The 22,526-nt window shown below is 36.2% G+C and overlaps 1 protein-coding gene across 1 annotated transcript; it reads right to left on the minus strand.

The window, feature by feature from the left end:
• Nucleotides 1-1,699: 1,699 nt before the first annotated feature.
• Nucleotides 1,700-19,230, minus strand: LOC115434520 (ras-related protein ORAB-1-like). Its single transcript, XM_030156510.1, has 6 exons — nucleotides 18,805-19,230; nucleotides 9,538-9,610; nucleotides 9,233-9,328; nucleotides 7,816-7,911; nucleotides 6,758-6,889; nucleotides 1,700-2,825 (listed from the first exon to the last, which is right to left on the minus strand). The coding sequence occupies exons 1-6, from the start codon at nucleotides 18,816-18,818 to the stop codon at nucleotides 2,625-2,627; spliced, it is 612 nt and encodes a 203-aa protein (XP_030012370.1). The 5' UTR covers nucleotides 18,819-19,230; the 3' UTR covers nucleotides 1,700-2,624.
• Nucleotides 19,231-22,526: the final 3,296 nt, after the last annotated feature.

The raw sequence follows: 22,526 nt of genomic DNA on the forward strand, positions 1-22,526 counted from the left end.
AATGAAGAATTCAGACCCAAGCAGGGAAGTGTTTTAAAATGCATAATTCCATTTGTAAAAAAAAAAAAAAAAAAAAGAAAAATATCACTCCTTTAATACTTGATCTCTCTCACATGCTGTTGAAAAAGGCCTTATGTTTTATAAAAAATAAAATAAAAATAAAACTTGCTACATTTTTATACATGTCAGCGTCATGCATGTTATGACATGTGTCATGGCATATGTGACTGTAATGGATGGGACAGTTCCTGTGGAAATATCCAGAAAAATGTATTTTATCAGTGTGACATTCAGAAGCAGTTTGCCATGTCTCTTTATACAGGTACTGCACATTGTAACATGTTTTTTGAGATGTAACATTAAAATTTATAAAAATCTGAATTTGATTGGGTGGTTTTTAGGTGACTTGTTTCCTGTTTTGAATCATCCTGAACTTTGCAAGGTCACTGCTGACAGGATGTACGCTGATTTGGAGTTAGATAATATTATTCTTTACAACAAATTCTGCTTTTTTTTTTTATCTGTGATGCAGTAGACTCAAAAGTTCTGAAGTTTATATTATAAAATGAATGGTAATACCCACCTGCCCTTTAGTATGAGTCTACTGAAGTATTTTGTTAATTGATATGAGTCTTAGGGTAACATGGAAAAATTCAGACCCTGTTTCCGCAACTACTCAACCCCACAAGTTGCATGGAAGTGCAAGGCCTTTTTCGTAACTGCTTACAGTTATAATTTATCCTGAACATCATAAACTTCTATTTTGCACAGTTGACATTGATAACACTGCAGATTCCAGACACATTCTTCGCTGATGTCTCATGGGTTTTTTCTTTACATTGTTTCTATCTTTTGGGGTATGATTACAACATTTTGTTTCTTCAGTTTTGACCAAAAATCAGTCTTTAACCCATAAAGGCCCAAACATCCACCATCGACCAAAATCATCTTCTGATCTGTAATGTTGAATACCTGTTGATCCACTAATCCTATTATTATGTAAATATTTTTTGTAAAACGCAGTTTGTCATCTTTTCATGGTCATCAGAAATGACCCTTTTGGACGTTCAGCTCTATAGTGAACATGGAAACACCGTCATCTTCTACAACATTGATTCACCGGTAAAACCCATGGAGTTGGATCAGTGACAGTGGATGGACACACTTGGTTTATATTCAGTTAATAATAGATGTGACTGAAAAAGTTATTTTTTCTTGAGTATTCTCTGTTTCTGATATAACCCTAATTTGAGCTTTTATGGACATCTACATGATCAGTAAATTAAATACAGGAAAATACCTGATCTTCACTGAAAAAACACAAAATACAGAGAATAGTATGATAATAGATGGTGACTAATCACTTAAGAGAAGTATATATAAAAAATATATAAATATTTTGGAAGTGCCACAAAGGTAACACTGGGTCTTCATGACTTTAGACTGCAAAGGAGTTATTCAACATTTATCATGACAATTACAAACCAAAATAAAAATGCTTAAGAATCTTGACCACATCCCCCAGATCTATATGTTCATCAACAAATAACCATTTTTGTAAAATTATCCTTGATATAGAAAAGGCAGGAGATGCTAAAAAACAAATGTCTCCCAAAATTCATACAAAGAATTTCAGGAAAAAAAAAAAAAAAAGTACTGTCCTAACAATCACTGTATATAGCAAACACTAGTTCCACAGTTCCTTTTAAACTGAATTCAGTTGCCTTTATTATTAAAACAATATAACATTGTATTTTATGCATTTCTGTACTGAGATCACACATCACTTTGCAAACACACCCTATGTAACTGGCAGAAGAGTTGCCTAATGAATGTACATAAATAAAATATGTTTTCCACACATTTTTCCAAGAATTACTAACAGGTCATCTCATTTCATACAGTCTGGTGGTACAATATTTATTTTCAATTTAAAAGTTACATGTTGAGCAACAAACGTACAATTATCTTCAGCCACAAATTTGATGCAGAGATCAAGTATCAAGACTTTCCCAATACCATATTAAGCACTAAAGAACTGGCAAAGATTTTACATATATATATATACATAATGTTTATGTACATATACTGTTGCACTAGACTTGTGATGCTGGACAGTGAGATACTGCAGCGCAGAGGCTGATGAGAAAACAAAAAAATTTAAATGGGATACAATGACACATGCCAATAAAAAAAAACTAAAAACAAAAAATAATCCTTAAAAAGAGAAAAAAAATACAAAAACCCAAATTAAAGTGATTTCTCACCAACCTCGCAGTAGGAATGCAGAGACAGACACATTCACACAACACTCTCATGAACCTGCACTCAGAGGGTCAAATAAAAGAGCAGAGGTATGAGGGTTAATGAGGGGGGGACTGGTAATCAGGGCCAGATTGGACAATCACCTCTTTGTAGAATTTGTCATCAGTAGCAGGCTAGTATGACAAGAAGGATGCTTTGTTTTTGGTAGTGCGGCTACATTATGTACAGTACAAATTACAGGCAACTTCATCTTGTTTTCACATACACATGTTGTGACTCATGTCTTCCTGTCCTTTCTGTGGGCTCTGTAGGGACACAGTGGAGTTAAAAGGAGGGTGGGGGTGACAAAGTTGTTTCTCTCAGCAGCATCCTCCTGATGAAGGCTTGACAGTGGTGCCAGGGGTCAGCTTCACGTTGGGCTTCTCGCCTCCGCCAGCTGTGGCCCCGGGGCCCATTCTCTTCTTAATTTCTGCAGCCATGGTCATGAAGGCCTGCTCCACGTTGGTGGCGTTCTTAGCACTGGTTTCCAAGAATGGGATTCCCAAAGAGTCTGCAAACTCCTGGACAGGGTGGAGAGAAGACAGTTGTTGAGGAGGTCAACGGATTTTAAATTCTGATCTAAACACGATCAGCAGGAAAAACCAGATCAATCAACTGGTCAAAAAATGACACCTAAATAAATCTGGATCACATTACACTCAAAATACATCAAATATAAATCTGGAACTGAATATGAAGGTAACTTAGGGTTTTTCCTAGGCTTAGAGGTTAGGTTTTTTGATATTATCTAGCAGTATCATTACAGTGTTTAGTCACTGAGTGTCATTGGCTTGTGAATCTGGCTTCGACCAGCTCTTTATGTAAAGTGTCATGAGATAACTTTTGTTATGATTTGGTGCTGTATAAATAAAATTTGATTGATGGACTGATTTAGAATAAAGAGTCCTAATGTTATGTCAAAGATGTTGATGTATTGCTGGAATATGAACTCAATTTATCCAGTCATGGGCTGCCATGTCACTGTGACCACTAGAGGGAGTAGTGAGTCACTCTGCCAGTTTCCAATGGCACTGCAAATACACAAACAAGTAAGAAACAACTTTGAGTCAAATCAAGTGACAAAATAATTTAAAAGCAGAAGCTTTGTCTGTTTCACCAGTGGACGCAGCTCTATGTTAAAAAAATGAAACTGGATTCTGAAATTGCAGGCCTTCGTCCTCAGCGGCGAGTTTCATTGTGAAGGTTATGATGGCATAAAATCACTAGTTTATTAAGTTTCCTGCACTGTGTTGATCCACAGTTCAGACTAAACATTCTAAGTTCTGACTTTGCATACTTACAGACAACTCAAATCGTACACAAATGGGACTGATTTGTGGTTTTACTGTGGTTGTTTTTGTCTGCTCTGCTAACACAGCCATAATACAAACCATACAAATACAATACATACAAATGATGCAGCACATCAAGGTAATAACAGCTACTTTGACCGACTGAGCTGGAAAAAAAAATGATACCGTGACATGTGTGAACAATGAATTAATTAATGACTTAATCTAATTGAGCGATATGGTTTGTGGAGACACAGCATTCATTGGTTGTTGGTTTTGGCAGCTGTGGGTGTGGTCTGCTGTTAATAGTTGTATAGTGAATAACAATACTAAATACAACCACTTCAACTGAATAAGCACATAAGCAATTTTTATGTTTCTCAATAACATATACATCTCCACATCACTTTAGAATATTATAATTGCCACATCACTGTATACAAAAATTTGCTTGAGCAAATAAGTTAACATCCAAAAAGGTTAAAGATAAAACTTAATTAAGAAATCCACTCTGGTCCATGTACAAACACAGGGGAAAGTCAGTTAATTTTGATAAATCCTGAAACATATATAATAAAAGTCTGATTTTTGTGAACTTGTGAGGTTGATAGTTTACATAAAGTCTGCTTAGTTTTGCTTATAGAGTGTGGTTGGGAGTGGACTCATACTACTCATCTACTCATACATTTTGCACACTTTCACACATCTGTGCACGGTGGTTTTGCTCACACTTAATGTCTCACCTATTACCCTAAATTCAGAACAGATTGCTAGTTTGTATGAGGCAATGGCCACTCACTTTTGTGTAAGAACTGCTTCCCAAGGGCATGACAAGTGTGGTGCCACAAGAGGTTCAATAGCATCACACAGTTTATTAAACCTTGCCCAGGTGATTCAGAAATTCTGGATATACAACTCGATGGTGAATTCCTGATGTACACTTCTCTCCCAGAAATCAATTATGTGTGGCCGCTGCCATAAATAAGGACTTTGCCTTGGGAAGAATATACATTCCCTTCTTCTTCTAAGACAGTCACTGTAATAGCAGTAGATGCAACAGACACTATAGTGCCAACACCGTGGAGGTTTTGCATGAAACTCAGCGCATCTATCTTCCTTAAACAAGCGTCTTATGAGAACTATACAGTATTTTACGAGAATTACGACATGTCGTGAGACAAGACTTTACTAGAATCACACATTAGAAGCCAAACACTCTTCAATGGAAGCACCTACAAATACTTTGTCGAAATTGTAGAAATATCGCTTTTATTTTGTGGAAAACTGTAATAAAAACCCAGCTATTGACTGGGTTTATAGACTGGCTGCATCTGATGTTAGTGTGTTCTTAATTCACCTCATTTATAAATACTTTCATCCTCTGTTAACCCGATTCTTTTGTTTTTAAAGACATTAGACTTGCAAAACTTCATGGGATTGGTCTGAAAGTTACACCTATCAAAAAAGTGTCTTGAGATTGAACATGAAATGGACCAAGGTTTAGTTGGACTTGGATTGAGATCAGAACTTTTGCTGGGACAAAAGACCAGCATTTTAGTCCTCATCATGGTTTCATGGTCATATTTCCACATCTGCGAAGTTCTGTGTCACACATGCTGATTCCTTCATGCAACCCTTATAGTAATGAAAGTCTTCATTAATGCATGAGGACTTCTTTTTAATATACTGTTGACTCATGACAGTAGAACGTGCATTTTCCAAAATTATAAAAACATACCACAATGCAAAATTTGGTTATACTAACATTTGTTAGTCTCCATGCAATACTTACAATTAGGGGTGGGCGATATGGCAAAAAAATTATATCACAATTTTTTTTAAAAAATAAAATTACGATCTCGATTCTAGCACGATTCTTTACATTGATCTTTGAGACTAATTTGCCAGTTTCTGAACAGTGCAACCAAACAATTTCCCTATGTAAAACCCTAAGAGAAAAAAAAATTAGCCCAAAGAACCTTCCAGAACATTTTTAATGTAGTGTGTGCTATTTCGCCAACATGTACCAAGAACATAAGCATACTAAAATGTAAACAACATTGATTAAGTGTATTCTTGAACATAAAAACTAAACTGCACTTGGTTTTTGAGGTAGCTTTCAATAAACATGAAAAGAAAGAAAGAAACAAACAAACAAACAAAGAAAAAAAAATATCAATGAAGTAATGCCCATTTCCAATAGTCCTCCAGGTTTATGGAACAGGTGGCTGGTAGTTCTGGTTTTTCAACTGGTTATCAGTGTATTGGGTGCTCTTGGATAAAGGAAGAAGTCCAAAATGAGAATAATAATAATCCAGGCACTCCAAAAAAAAATCAATGTGGAATATACATGCTACTCTTCTCACAGGGTGCCTTTTCTAAATGCTTTCATTACAGTTGTTTGCTTTAGTTTAATTCAGCCTGTTGCCTCTGGCTGTGGTGTGGCTGGTCTTCTAGCAGTTTGACTCTCATTCTGTTTGGGTTAGGGTTAGGGTCTGGCTGTGGTGTGGCTGGTCTTCCAGCAGTTTGACTCATAATGTTTGGGTTAGGGTTAGGGTCTGGCTGTGGTGTGGCTAGTCTTCCAGCAGTTTGACTCATAATGTTTGGGTTAGGGTTAGGGTCTGGCTGTGGTGTGGTGTGGTGTGGCTGGTCTTCCAGCAGTTTGACTTTCATACTGTTTGGATGCTGTCTCTTCAGCTGAATGAACAGGTTTGTAGTGTTGACATATGTTATTCTAAGAGTAAAACACGAAAGGCCTATATGCGGAGGACATGGAGGACTCACGTCGGCATACCATGTATGTACTGGGAGCAGTGCAGACTCCACCCACGCACACGTTTCAGGTTTCATACTCGAGCGTACCACTTCCACATTTAAAACAGGTTGATGTGCAAGGACGCCCATGAAGTCAAGTACGCCGGACTCTGTGGGGGCCAAGTCTTAAGTTAGGATAGACTTGCCCTGCCATTTTAAGTTTCACTTTCACTGCACATACTCATTGTGGGGTACATACAGCACAGAATGCACCCCTGTGTAAACCCCCCGATTCCATGATCTCTCTGCTTTGTCAGATCGTCGATACGTTCTAATCCTTCACAATCTAATATCGCCATATCACACACCTCTACTTACAATAACCCACCTTAAAACATATGCCTCACCTTTGCTGTTGTGTAATCTACCACCTTCTTCGTTGTCAGGTCACACTTGTTCCCAACCAATAGCTTGTTGACATTTTCACTAGCATAGCGGTCAATCTCCTGTAGCCACTGTTTGACATTATTGAAGGACTCCTGTGAAAGAAAGAAAGTATGTACTACAAGATACAATTCACAATATAGTATATTGAGAATATTTGTGTAAAAGTGCTAAAATGAAAACAAACATATATAAGTTTTGATTCCATATATCTACAAATACATTCAGAAATGTTCTGAATCTGCATTTAAAGGAAATTAGAGTAAGACATGGGACAGACAAAAGAAGACAAATAAGACTGGACCAGAAAACTGACTGAGATGATTTCAGAGCCGAAATAGTGAAAAAACATATACACAATTAGAACTTCTTTCAGTTCCTATGTTAAGCCAACTTAAAATGCTCATCTTGTAACAATGTTGAGCAAAGCATCTGCTCTACAGATGACATTTAAGAAGAGTTTACTGTATTTAATTTTACATGTTACTGCAATTTACTGTATTTAATTTTATTCATTCATTTTACAAAATTCTAAACATTTCAATACAAAATGACTACTGCATTTCTCAAAAGTATATGAAGAAGGTTAACCTGATTTACAAAAAGAGCTGCAGCAAATGATTATCAGATTCACTTATTTGCCCAATTTCTACCCATTTGGTAGGTGAAATAAGCTCTGACAACATCATTTTGGGCTTTTTTCTGGACTGTTTGCTGCTTATGTGGTAAATAATTGAGAAAGTAATGGACAGAATAATCTGGAATGAAAACTGTTTTAACTGTAATTATAAGAAAGATGAAAATTAAAGTAATAAATTATACACCAAGCTGTATTATTGAATAGTGAAGCAGCTTTTTCAGGCTAAAATATGAATCCTCTCCATATCAACCAGCCTAGCAGTAGCTTACTGTGGACATAAACTGTGCTAATCATTACTTTAAAGAAAATACACAAATACTTGGCCAACCTGAGGATCATTTACTGCTTATGCTGGTAACAAACACTGAATCATTGACTGACCTGGTCTGTAACATCGTACACTACTATGATACCATGAGCACCTCTGTAGTAGCTGGATGTTATTGTACGAAACCTCTCTTGACCCGCTGTATCCCACTGGAAAAAAGAAGAAATTTAAAGCACAGGTGATGAGTGACTGAGCATTTAATGCTAAGAAATATACAAACAATGTGTTTTACTAAGAGTTAAAGTTAGATTTTCCATGAGTTCAAAAAATCTTTACATTTACACAGTGTTTACTGAGAAAATTTGGTGGGTGTAAAAGTGTACGTAAGTCTGGGAATCATTTTGAAGTAGAGCCCCATTCTCTACCTTGTGTCAAAATATGAGCTATAAAAGCAGTATTTAGACAAAAATCTATAAAACAAAACTAATTTGCATATAGCAAAAGTAAATACTATAACTGTGCAGCTTCCACCTACCGCTGCAGTGTTTCCCATGAACTACCTTGACCGTTACAGAGTGTTCCACAAAGAAACTGTCTCTTGTGCATTGGATGTCTACATCTAACAGTTAGGTAACTGTTACAGCTCCTCACCCTCTACAGTCAAACACCTTTGGTACTGACAGACTTAACCCAGTATAGATGGACTTAAATACAGCACCAACCCTACCCCTAATGCAACACACTGTAAAATCCTATATGAATACTCAAATAAATGTAATTTGCTAGTTTTTGTCTTAGATGTCCATTTATGTTTGTTATAGCAAAAGCTTGATGGCAATTAGCTGATATTTATGGAAAAAAAAAAAAAAAAAAACTAGAAAAGCTAACATATTTATCGTATCCACCTTTCAGTATTCAGAAATAGTTGAGTGACCATCCAACATATGCACTTTATGCTGACCACTCTATTCATGTGGCTTAACTAGTTTAACAACACTAAAAGTTAAAGGTTAACTGAGGTTGAGAGCATTCTGGGCTCAGAATCAAATCTACATTTTCATTTTGTTAGATAAATTGATGCTTATTTTTAATAAAAACCTGATACTGTGCATTTAAGAGACTTTAAGAGTCATCAGGATATGAGGACATTTCATTGGCAATGAACTTTGAATGAATAGAGTCTGTCTCTGTTTCTGGATCTCTCTCTCTTTACATAGGCCAATAGAAACCACTTACTCTGCTAAATTAATATCTATTTCTATCACAAAATATGTAGTAGCACTGATGGAAAATTCATTTGGAATGTTATGTTATACAGGACAGATATATAGGAATTTTACAGAGTAAACAAATCCTTCAAATTAGCTCAGCTCATGCTTAATGAACAGTGAGTTATCCAACAAGTGTCCATAAGTTTCCATCAAAATATGGAAATTCAGTATACGCCATAATTTCACTGAAAATAAACTGGATTGGAAAAATTTACTCCCATTCTGAAAAACTGGATTTCTTGAAAATGAGATTACTTACAATCTGAAGTTTAATGGTCTTTCCATCAAGTTCTATGGTTCGTATTTTGAAGTCCACACCAATAGTGCTAATGTAACTTTCTGTGTAAGTGTCGTCCTGCGGAAAGAGACAAAGTCAAGGTGAACAACCTGTTCTCTGCCATCTTTACTATGGACACACACAGATATTTATCATGTTCACAACAGCCCAGAATATTGCTTATTGCAATAAGAAACTCGAGAGCTGACATAAAAAAAAGAAAATCAGTAACAACTTAAATTTGTTGCTGTTCCTTCATAAATTTACATAGTATTTTCAAAACTTACTGCAAATCTTAGAAGAAGGCAAGACTTTCCAACACCAGAGTCTCCAATCAGAAGCAGCTTGAATAAATAGTCACTGCAAGAGAAGGATTAAAGAACTAGTTGGAATAAATTTAATATTTATTTAGCTGTTTTACAACATTAAGTGACTGATGAAGATATGCATGTTTACAGAAATGTCTGAGAGATCTGAACCATTCTTCAGTGTCATATTTTTTAAGGAAGGAAAAAGTTGAGGCCAAACAACCCCACTGTGTTCAGCTATATTTACAAGAGGGAATACAGGGAAAAACACGCTACTGAAAGCAGCATGAAAACTAAAAACATATTGTCAGGAAAAGTTTCATAACATTTCCAGTTTCGTAAATACAGCACAGTTTCATAAATAGGGTTAGGGCTACATCTATTACATCTATTACTTAATTAATCTATTATTTAACAATTCTGCTAATTACCATTGTTATATATTACATGAAGTTGACATTACTCTTATTCAAGAGAAACATATGTGTAAACATTTAGTGAGTAGCTGAAGTCAACCAGTATAATGTCACCATATTTGACAATTAGCCACGCATTTGTGGCTGGGGCTTTCAGACAGATAGTCTTTGAGCTGTGATATCACCCACAAACAGGAAAAGTAGCTATGGACTAAAACCATTTATTGTATTAGGTTGTAATCATGTTTATTTCTGCTGTACATATAACATCTATGGAGATCATCTCACTTTGGAGCAAGCCCCCAGTGGCCATTCAATGAACTGCAGTGTTTTTCCCCTTCACTCATGTCATTTGCTCTGGTTTTGTTTCAATGTCAACTTGTTAAAAATGGCATAGAAAGCTGAGCTATTTAAATTGGCTCAATGGAAGCAATGCTGCAAAGCAGTGATAATGAAAGGCATTAATACAAGTGTTAGTGCTCTGTACTGTTACCAAAACACTGACAGACTAGTGACAGCTTCCGTTTTATGATGTACAAAAAATACAGAACAGAAATTGGACCCTAAGCCACCTGGTACATCTTACAAAAAAAAGAATTACAGTAGGTTAATTGTGGCTCAAAATATACAAAGATAAAATACATTCGAACAAACAAATAATTTATGTGTTCCTGTGCCACACAACTCCACATATATGAATACAGGAACTTTGTTTTTAATTTCCTGCATCTAACGGTTCCTCCACAGGCATTACATTTCAATTAACTAGACCTCAATATCAGACTATAAGCATGGACAGCTGACTAATGGTAAAATTATTAGGACTATTATTAGGACTTCAAATGGGAATGATGTTTAATGGTAAAACTTTTTTAAATTGCTCATAGATGTCCAAATGTTTTCCATTTTAAAACTAATAAATTTCACTTTACATCAGCTCCTCATGAACTTAATGTAACAAAGTAGACACCATAATAATGATGATTAATTAACTTGTATTACAGCAGTGGATGGAAATAAATTTGTCTTTTCATTTGCTGATTTTATTGAAACATAGTGATGGTAACCCAACTAGTAACAGAGCATCAAAATGACATGCCTTCAAAAAGGTCAGGGGGTACAAAATACCAGACCAACCAAAAGTTCGAATGGTGTGGTCATTATCTCTGATATTTTAACATTAGATTAGATTAGATTAGATTAGATTGAACTTTATTGATACTTTGGGCAGGGAAATTAATGTAATATTGTAATTCCTGTTATTCTACAATAACTATCAAAGCAGTACTGAAAACAGGCAATTACACATAAGAAATAGTAGTAATAAAAAAAATAGTAGTAGTAATAACAAGAATAATTAATTAGATAATTAGTAATTATGCTATATTATATCATTTTATACTAACATTATTTTTTTCTGTTTATACAGAAATAATAATGTAATAGTAATAGTAGTCATAACAATAACATACAAGTAATTAATAAGTGATACAAGTATAAGTAATATAAGTACACAAGTAATAATAATAATAAATATTATAATATAATAATAAGCAATCAGAAAACTAAATTAACAACAACAAACAAACATTGCACACTGGAATAACAATTAACAACATTGCACAATACAAACTCCACAGTCCCACTGGTAGAGCATAAGACATTCATGCTTTACATTCCAACTTCTTTTTTTGTCTACTCTGCATAATCTGCACCAAAGTTCACGTCAGATAAGCGTCCACCCTGATCACAATTACATCACAATACTGGGTCTGACTTATAGTGCTGCTTATTGACCATAAGAAATGTGATGTTTTACCACTTTATGTACACTTCTGTGCAGATTTAACATATCCAACTCTAATCTGGTCCCAATGGTTTATGATCCAACTTGTTTAAGTGTGTGAGCTTTGTGGCAGCACAGTAAAGCCCAATCCTTCACAACTGCATGTTTATGCAGTGTGAAATAAGCAGCCTTTATTATCTGTCCAATATACAAAGCCAGAGGGATATGTACTGAATAGGGCTGCAACTAACGATAATTTTAATAATCTATTAATCTGTATATTATTTTAATGACTAATCGATTCATCAGATAAACATTATAGACTCAATTCTCACAGATTTAACGCAAAGCAATATAGGCTGCAGACAAGTCACTAATGATTACATCCCCGCAATGGCTTTGGGTATAGTTAGCGAGCGCTAGTCTGCTACCTAGACTTGTTATGGCTAGAGACTAGCGAGCTATAGTCTTCAACCAGCTCCGGTTATAGGCTATCAAACTAGCATTGTACGTATTAGTTCCAGTCAACAATAGGTAACACAAGTCTGGTGGCCTGATAAACAGAGATGGATGAAAATGTAATAATTATGACGATAGTGTCTAACTACCTACGGGGCTAAAGTAATCACAATACGTAGGCTATCTTAAGCTAGGTATACATTATGTTCCCGGTAGCCATGGAAGCCCCATTTGCCTGAAACGTAGTGCACTGTGGGATTTTGGCCATTTTCATTTATATTTTGTTACAGAAACAGTGCACTACATTTCAGCCAAATAGGGCTGCCATGGCCACCGGGAACATAATGAAAACCTAGCTTTAAAAATCTGGCCAGGCATCTGAAGCCTCGGCCATGCTGCTCTGTGTTTTCCTTTGTTACACTACACAGCATGCGGGCATGCCTCAATACTAACATGCTCAAGACCCAACAAATTGACTGCTGAATTTGTTGCTAACTCTTAAGAATCTATTTGGATCGATAACATTGATTCGTTGTTGCAGCACTTAGGGATGTCATGACAACTGATACTCACAATACCATTCGATACTATGATGAAAAAAGAATCACTGATATACATTTTTTTAATAAGTGGAAAAACCGATGCCTGCGTAAGAATTGATACCAGGCTACTACTTTTCCAGAATTGATGGGGTCAGTACACACCGACAGTACACATGCAACAGGTACAGCTACTCATGAAAGAATGGACACAGCCGCAGCTAAAGCTCCGCCTCATCTGATGGACAAAAAATGACCAAAAGCCATGTGTGAAAGTATTTCAGGTAGACAACCACAATGTGGTTATGGACACGCATAAGCCACTGTGTAAACGCCACCACTGCGGAATTCAAAGGGGAGGGGGGGTACCACGACCCTAGCAAAGCACCTTTCGAGACAGAGACCCTGATCTGTTTGAAGAATTCAAGGTGAGTTTGGTTACTCATGTATTAAACATCTGACATGCAATATCATCAGGGCTTGACAATGGCACTGGTCCGATGGCCCGACCCAGTTTTTACAGCCTGGCCTGTTCAGACCACCGCTAAAACGAAATGTTGACAACAACAAACTATACCAGTGGTCACTATAACAGGCAGATGATGGTCCGGGTCTGGACCCAGAAGCCGTCCCATATGGACCCAGACCCACAGTGGTGGAGCGCTTCTATTTTAACCAGCACAGCTTATGATAGAGTAGATGAGGAAACACACAGACCAATTACATGTATCTAGAACCATCCCACGTGATAACACTCAGCCAATCATGTCTGTGCATTCAAAGCAGTAAACTGTGACTGACAGTGCAACAGATGAGAGAGTTATGCCGCGTTTCCCCTACATGTTACTGGCTTGACTCGACTTGACTCAGCTTGGCCTTTTTGCGTTTCCATTACGAAAAGGACCAGGAATCTGGTCCCAGTACTAGTTTTTTTGGTATCACATCCGCCGAGGTTCCAAGACAAGGGAACTGATACTAAAACATGACATGTAAACACTGCTGAACACTGATTGGTCAGAGAGTTTGGTCTGTGACCCGCGGTTTTACAAAAAACGAATGTGAAGTTGACAGTAAATGTAGCGGTAGGTTAATCCACATGATGACAGCCCGCAAAACTACACCATGGTCAGTCAGGGAGATTCAGATGTAAAAATTCAGCATGAGCTTGACGAAACAACACACAACGAGTGAGTTTATCAGGAACTCTCTGAGCATACGACACGGAAGTAACGCACCGCATCGCTATGACATCCAGGTACTCTAAACTCAGTAGTATCCTGTAATGGAAACGGTCTCCAGGAATAGTACCTGGTATCCAAGTCGAGCCAGTTCCACGTAGTGGAAACATGGCATTAGAGGCAATAGCAATAGTCATTTGTAAGCAAATACTTAAAGGATTTCTTGTTTAAGTTCAAGGGTTCTTCTGATTTTTTTTTTTTTAACTGTGGTATTGATTTGGTATCGAGAATCATGTACTTTAAGTGGTATCGGTATCAATTCCTGAATTTTTGGTATCGTGACATCCCTAGCAGCACTATTATTGAACCCCAGTGGTTGGAAGGCTGGAGAGTTGGCTTGTGACCGAAGGGTCACCAGTTTGCAAACAGCATAGTGCAACAGTTTTTTCAGACACATTTTATACTATTTGTTTATGAAATGTCCTTTACAATGGACAGCATTCTTTTTTAGATAAAGCTATGAAAACTCTTGTTGCCTTCTAGGAATGTAACGATTACCAGTATAATGATAAACACAGTAAAAATCCCTTTGGTTAGTATTACCATTTCAAATTCTAATTATCATTAAAACCGTGTTTAATTACCGCACTTTGAGAAACTCACAGTGATATTGCGGATTTCCTGGAGAAGCAACAGCACTCCAGGCGCACATGCACAGTTTGCAATGTTTGGCCTTTGAAAACATGGCAGAATGCATCCGCATCGACACCGCTCCAAAGAGAAACATTGAAAGTGTTCTTTCTGTATCAGTTCTTAAATCTGTAAGACTAGATCTAGTCACGAGCACTGAATGTAAAGAATAGTATTCTTGGTTCTTATCTACAATTTGCACAAAGTGCAGTTACCTCTTATGGCTATCAGGTGTCATCTTTAATGCACATTTGTACGTTTGATGTTTTTGTGTTAATATTTTAATGTTTCTGCCAACAGAAAGTACATAGTGTGTGTTATTTTATTTGTTTTGGGGTTGTTGTTTTTTTGGGGGTTTTTTTCAAAATAAAACTTTAAAATTAGTTCAGTGTGTGTGTAAGTACTTTTGAACATTTTCAGCATATTTCAACAATACCGCAATATTAATGATAACCGTGATAATTTTGGTCACAATAACAAGAAATTTTCATATTGTTACACCTCCATTGCCTACAGAGGACAAAGACATTTCAGACAGAAGGATATGTTCTATACCTACAAATAATTAATGGACGACCATTTTCATCTGCAGTAAAGAATTATACATATTTGTTTCACACTACTATCATTAAAAAAATCTAAATCTATGATTGTAATGAGTTTAAAACAATGTTTTCGCACTTTCCTAATAAAGGGTATTAATTATATAAGCCAAAGCTACAAATGAGGGAAAAAAAGCAAATAATTCTGCTCACAATCTAAACTGTAACCCTATCTTTAAAAAAAAGAACCGAATATTGTTCAAGTACTGGATCAATGAAAGTATAAGTATCAATAAAAATCTTTATGATATCCATCCCTACCAAACCCTCTACACTGAAATCCTTCATACAAATAAGGAAAAATTTTTCAAAAAAGAAAATTCAGCAATAGACAAAAGACGGCCATGGATGCTGGTGTCACTAATGACTGTAATAACTATATTTCATACAGATATTGAATATCTAGCCTTATTTAAAGGCAGTTTGACAAAGCATGTTGCTCATATCCCCAATTTAATTAAATACTGCATCACAAGTAGTTAGTTGGCAGAAATCCTAATGATATTTCTTGAGATCAGTAGTGTACAACTTAATTCTTAAGCAACAACTGTGGCCCAAGTCTCAGTATATTCCATCTCTTGTAATACTTTCCAGTCGAGCCATCTTTGTAGGGATGTAACGATTACTGGTATAATGATAAATCGCTGTAGAATTCCTGACAGTTAGTATTACTGTTTCAAATTCTAGTTATCATTAAAACCGTCTTGGATTAACACACTCTGAAAAACTCACAGTGATACTGCTCATTTCCTGGAGAAGCAGCAGCACTCCAAGCATACATGCGCAGTTAGCAATATTTGGCTTCTGAAAACATTGCGGAAGGTATCCGCATGGACAGCACTCCAGAGATTTTTCATAGCTATGGGATTTTTGAAAAGGGATACTTTTTTCTGTGTTTGTGCTAAGAATGTAAACAATTAATCGACTAATGATTAATTGTCGATAAGAATTTGTTTGATTAAATTATTAATTGTCGGTTAATTGCCCTTGTCCACAACTGTCCGAAGGCTGCTGGTTGATGTGCGCTGCAACAATGCGGCTGGGATAGCCAGTCATCGAACCGGATCATAGCGTTGATGAGAATGGCTTTGGAGTGAAACACAGACCCGTCTGTTTGTGGGAGCGGTGCACCCACGACTAAGGTAGGTAAAAGATAAATGAGCAAAAAGTTTCACTTTCACTTCTGCAGGGGCACGGACTGCACCACCCCCCATAGTAATATAAGTAGGACGGAAAGTGATGCACACACGCACGTGGCTACCAACCAACACGCACACATCTCCCGCGTGCAACCGAGTAGCCCCCCCACCGGCGAAACACGCGCGCGCAACCCCACTACACACCACCACACCAACAGATGTATTTCACAGGAAACACTGACTGTATCCAATAGTTCAATAAATCAGTCATTAAGGAATATGACATGCTTTTTTCATGAAGTATATTAACAATATTTAGCTTTTATTCTTATGGACCATAATGAAAGAGAAATTCGGGTTCTCAGGAAAACCGCTTATCAATTAATGGTTAATCGTTCGATAAGGTCAACCAACTAATGATAAATGGAGTAATCAATAATTTGCATCCCTAGTTTGTGCCTATTGTTTACATGACAACAATGGGCATGCGCACCAAAAACAAAGGGCCCATATAAACAGAGTTTTCTGAAAACGAACATGTCCGCACAAGGTTTTGGTTTTTTTGGGGTTTTTTTGTTTGTTTTTTTTTTAAACAGAGGGGGAAATCTCCATTTTCAAAAATATCCAGCTATGTATAAATGTGGATAACGTTTCTGCCACATTACTTTGTTTAAAATGGTAGTGTTGCTTTTATATGCACATGATTTCATTTCTAGATAAGGTAAATGAAACAGTGAAAGTGTTCTTTCTGTGCCAGTTCTTAAATCTCTAAGACTAGATCTAGTCTTGTGTGCTGAATGTGAAGAAAAGTATTCTTGGTTCTTATCTACAATTTGCACAAAGTGCAGTTATCTCTTATTGCCATAAGATGTTTGTATGTTTGATGTTTACATGTTAATATTTGAATATTTCTGCCAACCAAAAGTACATTGTGCATGTTATTTTATTTGTTTTTTTTTCCAAAATAAAACTTGGTTAAATTATTTCAGTGTGTATGTATAAGTACTTTCTGAATATTTTGAGCACATTTCAACGATACCGCAATAATAATGATAACTGTGATAATTTTGGTCACAACAACTGTGATATGAAATTTTCATATCGTTACATCCCTACATCTTTGTAAAGCCTATGACTGTGGTTAATGGCCATTCCTGCAAAAGACTGATGCTCATTGGAGGTAAAAGCTCAGTGTAATGTATTTCTTCCACATAAGCTTTCATATTCCAAGCTAGTCCCTCTCTTATCTTATATACTTTTCATCCATTTAAAAACAACACAAACTTCTGCCAAAAAGAACTATGAAATTCTGAAATTCAGGTACTTAACACATGTTCATCCAAGGAATTTTGATGTAGATGTCAAGAATTGGCATGCAGTTGATGTAAACTTTAATACAAGATGCAGCTTCCTCCTTTTTACTCTGACAGAGCATCCCGTGTACAAGTTTAGGACTTGCATAGGTGTATGTAGTCTATACAGGAAAAAGGGTGTAATCATGTTGGATTAAACACTGTATTGATAAATACACTAATGATTCAAATATCACTAACAAGCACTGTAAGGTCATGTAGATGAAATGTACACAATCATACCTAGCTTTACAAGGAGCACACTGAAAGTGCTCATCCAAAAATTCAGATGTGAAACGATACAATAAACTTCATAGGTGGTTATTTTATGGATGGAAGACCAAAGACAAAAGACAAGAAAGCTGAAGTGACTGATCGCTAAACAGTAATGTGTTGAAATCGTGGGCAGTGGTTGAGGTGCATGTGACCTACACATGACTGAGACACTGCTAAAGGCCAGCTGCATTACAGCAAAACCAACATATTAAAAAACATACAAACCCAGAAAACAAGTGACCGTTAGTACTGTGTGTAGAAATAAACGAAGAGTTATGCATTTTTGCACTGAGACCAAACGTATTTTAGATTTACTAGCACTGTGGCAATAGGACACGTAAATTGCTACAAGATGCTTAAACCCTGAGGTCAATTTCGTTGATATTTAAATGTTTGTGTCATCTACATGCAGGTGCTGTTATCACAATGTTGTCCTTCACAAATGACGATAATAACTTAGCAAAGACACACAAAACGTTAAGGTGCATTAAAAATCGTTAATCTGTCATTAACTTTATTTGCATTCTTAACCATTTATAGCTGAAAAATAGTGTTTTTGTTACAAATTGGCCTTAAGATACTCACCTGCGAGACAACAAGACGGTAACAACACCCTTGACTAATACAGTAGATATCACGTTTACATTATCTCAGGTTGTTAAAGTCAGCTGATGGAAGCCGCTAACTTAACTCAACTGCTAGGTAACTAACAGTAAGTCATCTTCCAATATAGGCTAACTTACGGGATAGCTCTGCTAACCATAGCTAGCTCACCACAATCTAACACAGTTCTTTATTGCAATACTTACTATTCTGGATTCATTGTTGACTCGTTGTATACTGTATTCCCTCTTGTGAGATGACTATTTTTACCCTGCTAACAAACTGCGTTGGCTACTTCTGGAAAGGAGAGCGGTGTCTGGTTTGCACTGCTCCCAAAACCAAGGCCGACTCGTTGTTTCTTTGTAAAAATCCAAAATGGCTTCAACTCCAACCAGGAAACAGCTAACATTAGCTAGCTGGTTAGCTAAATCTGGGATAATATGAAACACTTGTCTTGTTTTTAAAGAAGCAAGTTTTTTTAAGCATTAATAGCTCGTTCTGTAAACGCAAACTACAACCTGAACCCCAGCAGGATGTGAATAAATGCTTAACCGGTCCCTGTTTCTCCCTCGGAGAGCAGTTACAGTAACTGCGACCTGTCAAGCACTGGGATGGATGACGTCATTTAGTAAAACGTGGCAAAGAAGGGCAGCGAGTCCCATATGACACAATATGGTCAAACTACAGATGACGTACGGTTCCGGTCTACTTCGTCTTAAATCTCATTCACGTCCTATGTTATATTTGCAGTAAGGCTTTTATTAAAAAAAAGTTTTAAAATAAAAATAAATAATAACAAAAGAGAGATTGAGAGAGAGAGAGAGAGAGAGAGAGAGAGAGAGAGAGAGAGAGAGAGAGAGAGAGGAAAAATGAAGTCCAGCGACAGTGTTCGCTTCCTCCATTCAGTTTGTCATGAACTCCACGCATTACGTACGTAGGATATACTTAGGACTCAGTTGTTCATTAACCCTAAAATACATTAAATAATTTTGCATTTTTCTGTGTATTTTCTTATATTTAATTTTCAGATTAAGTAGATGTTAAAAACAGTTCAGAGTAAATCCAAAAGTAATTATATGAAATGAGAAAAAATTTTGAAAAAGTGACTTTCAAAAAAATATATTGTATCGTTACTGAACATAAACATTAACTGAACATAAACCAAGTGTGTCCATCTACTGTAATTTCTAAAACTCCATGGGTTTTAATGTTGAATCAATGTCATAGAAGATGACAGTGTTTCCATGTTCACAATGGAGCCTCTGAACATTCAAATGGGTCATATCTGATGATCATGAAAATATGACAAACAGCATTTTATCTTGATTATTTATATATAATATTGATATGATTAGTGGATCAACAGGTATTAAACATTTTAGATTAGTAGATGCCTTTGGTCAGAGGTGTATGTTTGGGTCTTTATGGGTTCAGCATTACATTTCCAATTTTATTGATCTACTACTATCTAATACTGTAGCCTATTATTATAAACAAAAAAAATTTCATAGAATATGATCCAAATTGTAACAGCATCCCAAATAGGTGAACAATAAATGTAGAAACCTATTCTGTTTATTTGTGCATCATGAGTCATTGTATTATCACTGGTACAACGAAATAGGCTGTTGTCAGTACCAGTATATCAATACAAATGGTTTTGCCTTTTTGCTTTGGTGTGTTTATAAAGATGTGTCTCTAAAGTTCAGACTGTCATAAAAAAAAGTTCAAGATTATTTTTTTTTTATTTTCAGAAACTGAACGTGCTTCATATAATGGCATGTTGGCTGCATTCCATTGTGTGTATTGGACATTATGTTCAGTGTTATGTGCAAACGTTCAGCTATGATAGATTGTCTATCTATCATAGATAGATAGATAGATAGATAGATAGATAGATAGATAGATAGATAGATAGATAGATAGATAGATAGATAGATAGATAGATAGATAGATAGATAGATAGATAGATAGAGAAAAATGTAAGTCAACATGTCGGTCTCTGAAGATCCATTTTTCTGCATCTGTGATCAGGAATGTCCACTACAGTTGTACATTTGTCTTGTGTGGCAGTAGGTGTCACTGAGGATAACATGGGTCTTATTTTGACTGTGTCTCAGGAAAGACAACAGCAATGCAGATCCTCTGTGAAGGAGGAGGCTTGTCTGATAGAGCCATCGGTACTCGTTTTTTAATAGAACCAGTAGATCCAGAGTCTTGAGGTTTCTGGATGTGGGTGTAGACGACATCGGAGGAGACGTCAGCAATGGACCTGTGAGGGAGAGCAGGACCAGACCACAGACCCCAGACCCCAGACCACACCCTCCCACAAAAGCCTAAATGACCCCTCTGTAACCTGAAACTGTAACTGCAACAAACTGCATAAACTTCATCCTTTTCTTCTGATGTTGTAAAAGAACCAAGATGGAGGTTCAGTTAGTTTTATAGAATATGTCATTTCATGAGTGACACTCATCTAGTGGTTTGTAGTGAAAGAACGTGTTTAACCCTTAGGGTCTGAGCCTGTTTTGGCTGTCTTTCAATGCTTCTGATTTTGCCTTTATATAACAGAAAAAATGTTAACCATAGCTATGTTCAGTATCTTTGTTTCTGCACTAATTCACCTAATTTATCTGATCATTTTTCTTTACATTATGTTACTTTTATGATATATTGGGCCCCAAAATACACAAAAATAATCAAATCTGAATTGAAAAAACTACTATTTATTACAGTTACAACTTGGGCATTTTTGGAAATTTGTCATGACATGCATTGTGGGAAGCGGAGTTCTATGCATCCACTCTCACTTAGTCGACATGTTTGTTTTTGCTGCTTCTGTGGCTGCATGGAGCTCCGCTTCCCATCACGACAAATTTCCGAAAATGCCTGAGTGACCTACCGGCTCTGTTTGTAAACACATGGAGTGTTAATGGTGGAGTCCACATCCAAATTGTTCACTGTGAGGGAAGGAAGATATTCAGGTGCGTAGTCACAGAAAGACTGACAGATTCATGATACTTAGGCCATGACTCGGGTTTTACAGAAAAAAATATATAAATGACTCAGTGTATTCAAACTGTTGAAGTATATCTTGTTTGTGGATGACACAACTTTGTTTTACTCTGGGGAAAATATTACACAGGTTATGGAGGTGGTTAAAGAAGAATTCAAAAAAAGTAAAAAGAGGGTGTGATATTAATAAATTATCCTTAAATCATGGAAAAAACAAATTTTTATGATATTTAGTAACAGAAGGAAGGAGGCATATGAAAAAATTAATATAGATGGTTGCGTAATAAATAGAGTTGGAGAAACAACATTTTTGGGGGTCATGCTTTACGAAAACCTAACTTGGAAATCACGTATAAATTATACAAGGACAAAGATTGCTAAAACTATTGCCATATTGCATAGAGTAAAGGATTTATTAAACAATTTCACACTATATAGTTTATACAACTCTTTAATTGTACCATATCTGACACATTGGGTGGAGGTTTGGGGAAATTCTTGTAAAACACATGTGCAACTGATTATTATTCTACAAAAAAGAGCCGTTCACATAATAAGTGGAAAAGGTTTCAGAGATACAATAAATCCATTATTTCAACAACTAAGAATATTAAAATTTCAAGATCTGACAGAGTACAGTATACTACAAATCATGTTCAAAGTAAACAGAGACTCTCTGCCGGTCAATATTCAACATAAATTTGAAAAAAGGACAAGTCACTACAATCTAAAAGGATTAAACATCTTCAAAAAACCAAGATTCAGGACGAGGATGAGATAAGGTTGTATCTCTGTGAAAGGAATCAACCTATGGAACAACTTAAATGAAGAAACAAAGGCAAACAACTCAAACAACACATTTAAAAAGACCAATATGTTGAGTGAATATGATAAAATGGACAAAGTTTAATTT

The sequence above is a fragment of the Sphaeramia orbicularis genome, chromosome 15, assembly GCF_902148855.1.
Source record: "Sphaeramia orbicularis chromosome 15, fSphaOr1.1, whole genome shotgun sequence".
Lineage (NCBI taxonomy): Eukaryota > Metazoa > Chordata > Actinopteri > Kurtiformes > Apogonidae > Sphaeramia > Sphaeramia orbicularis.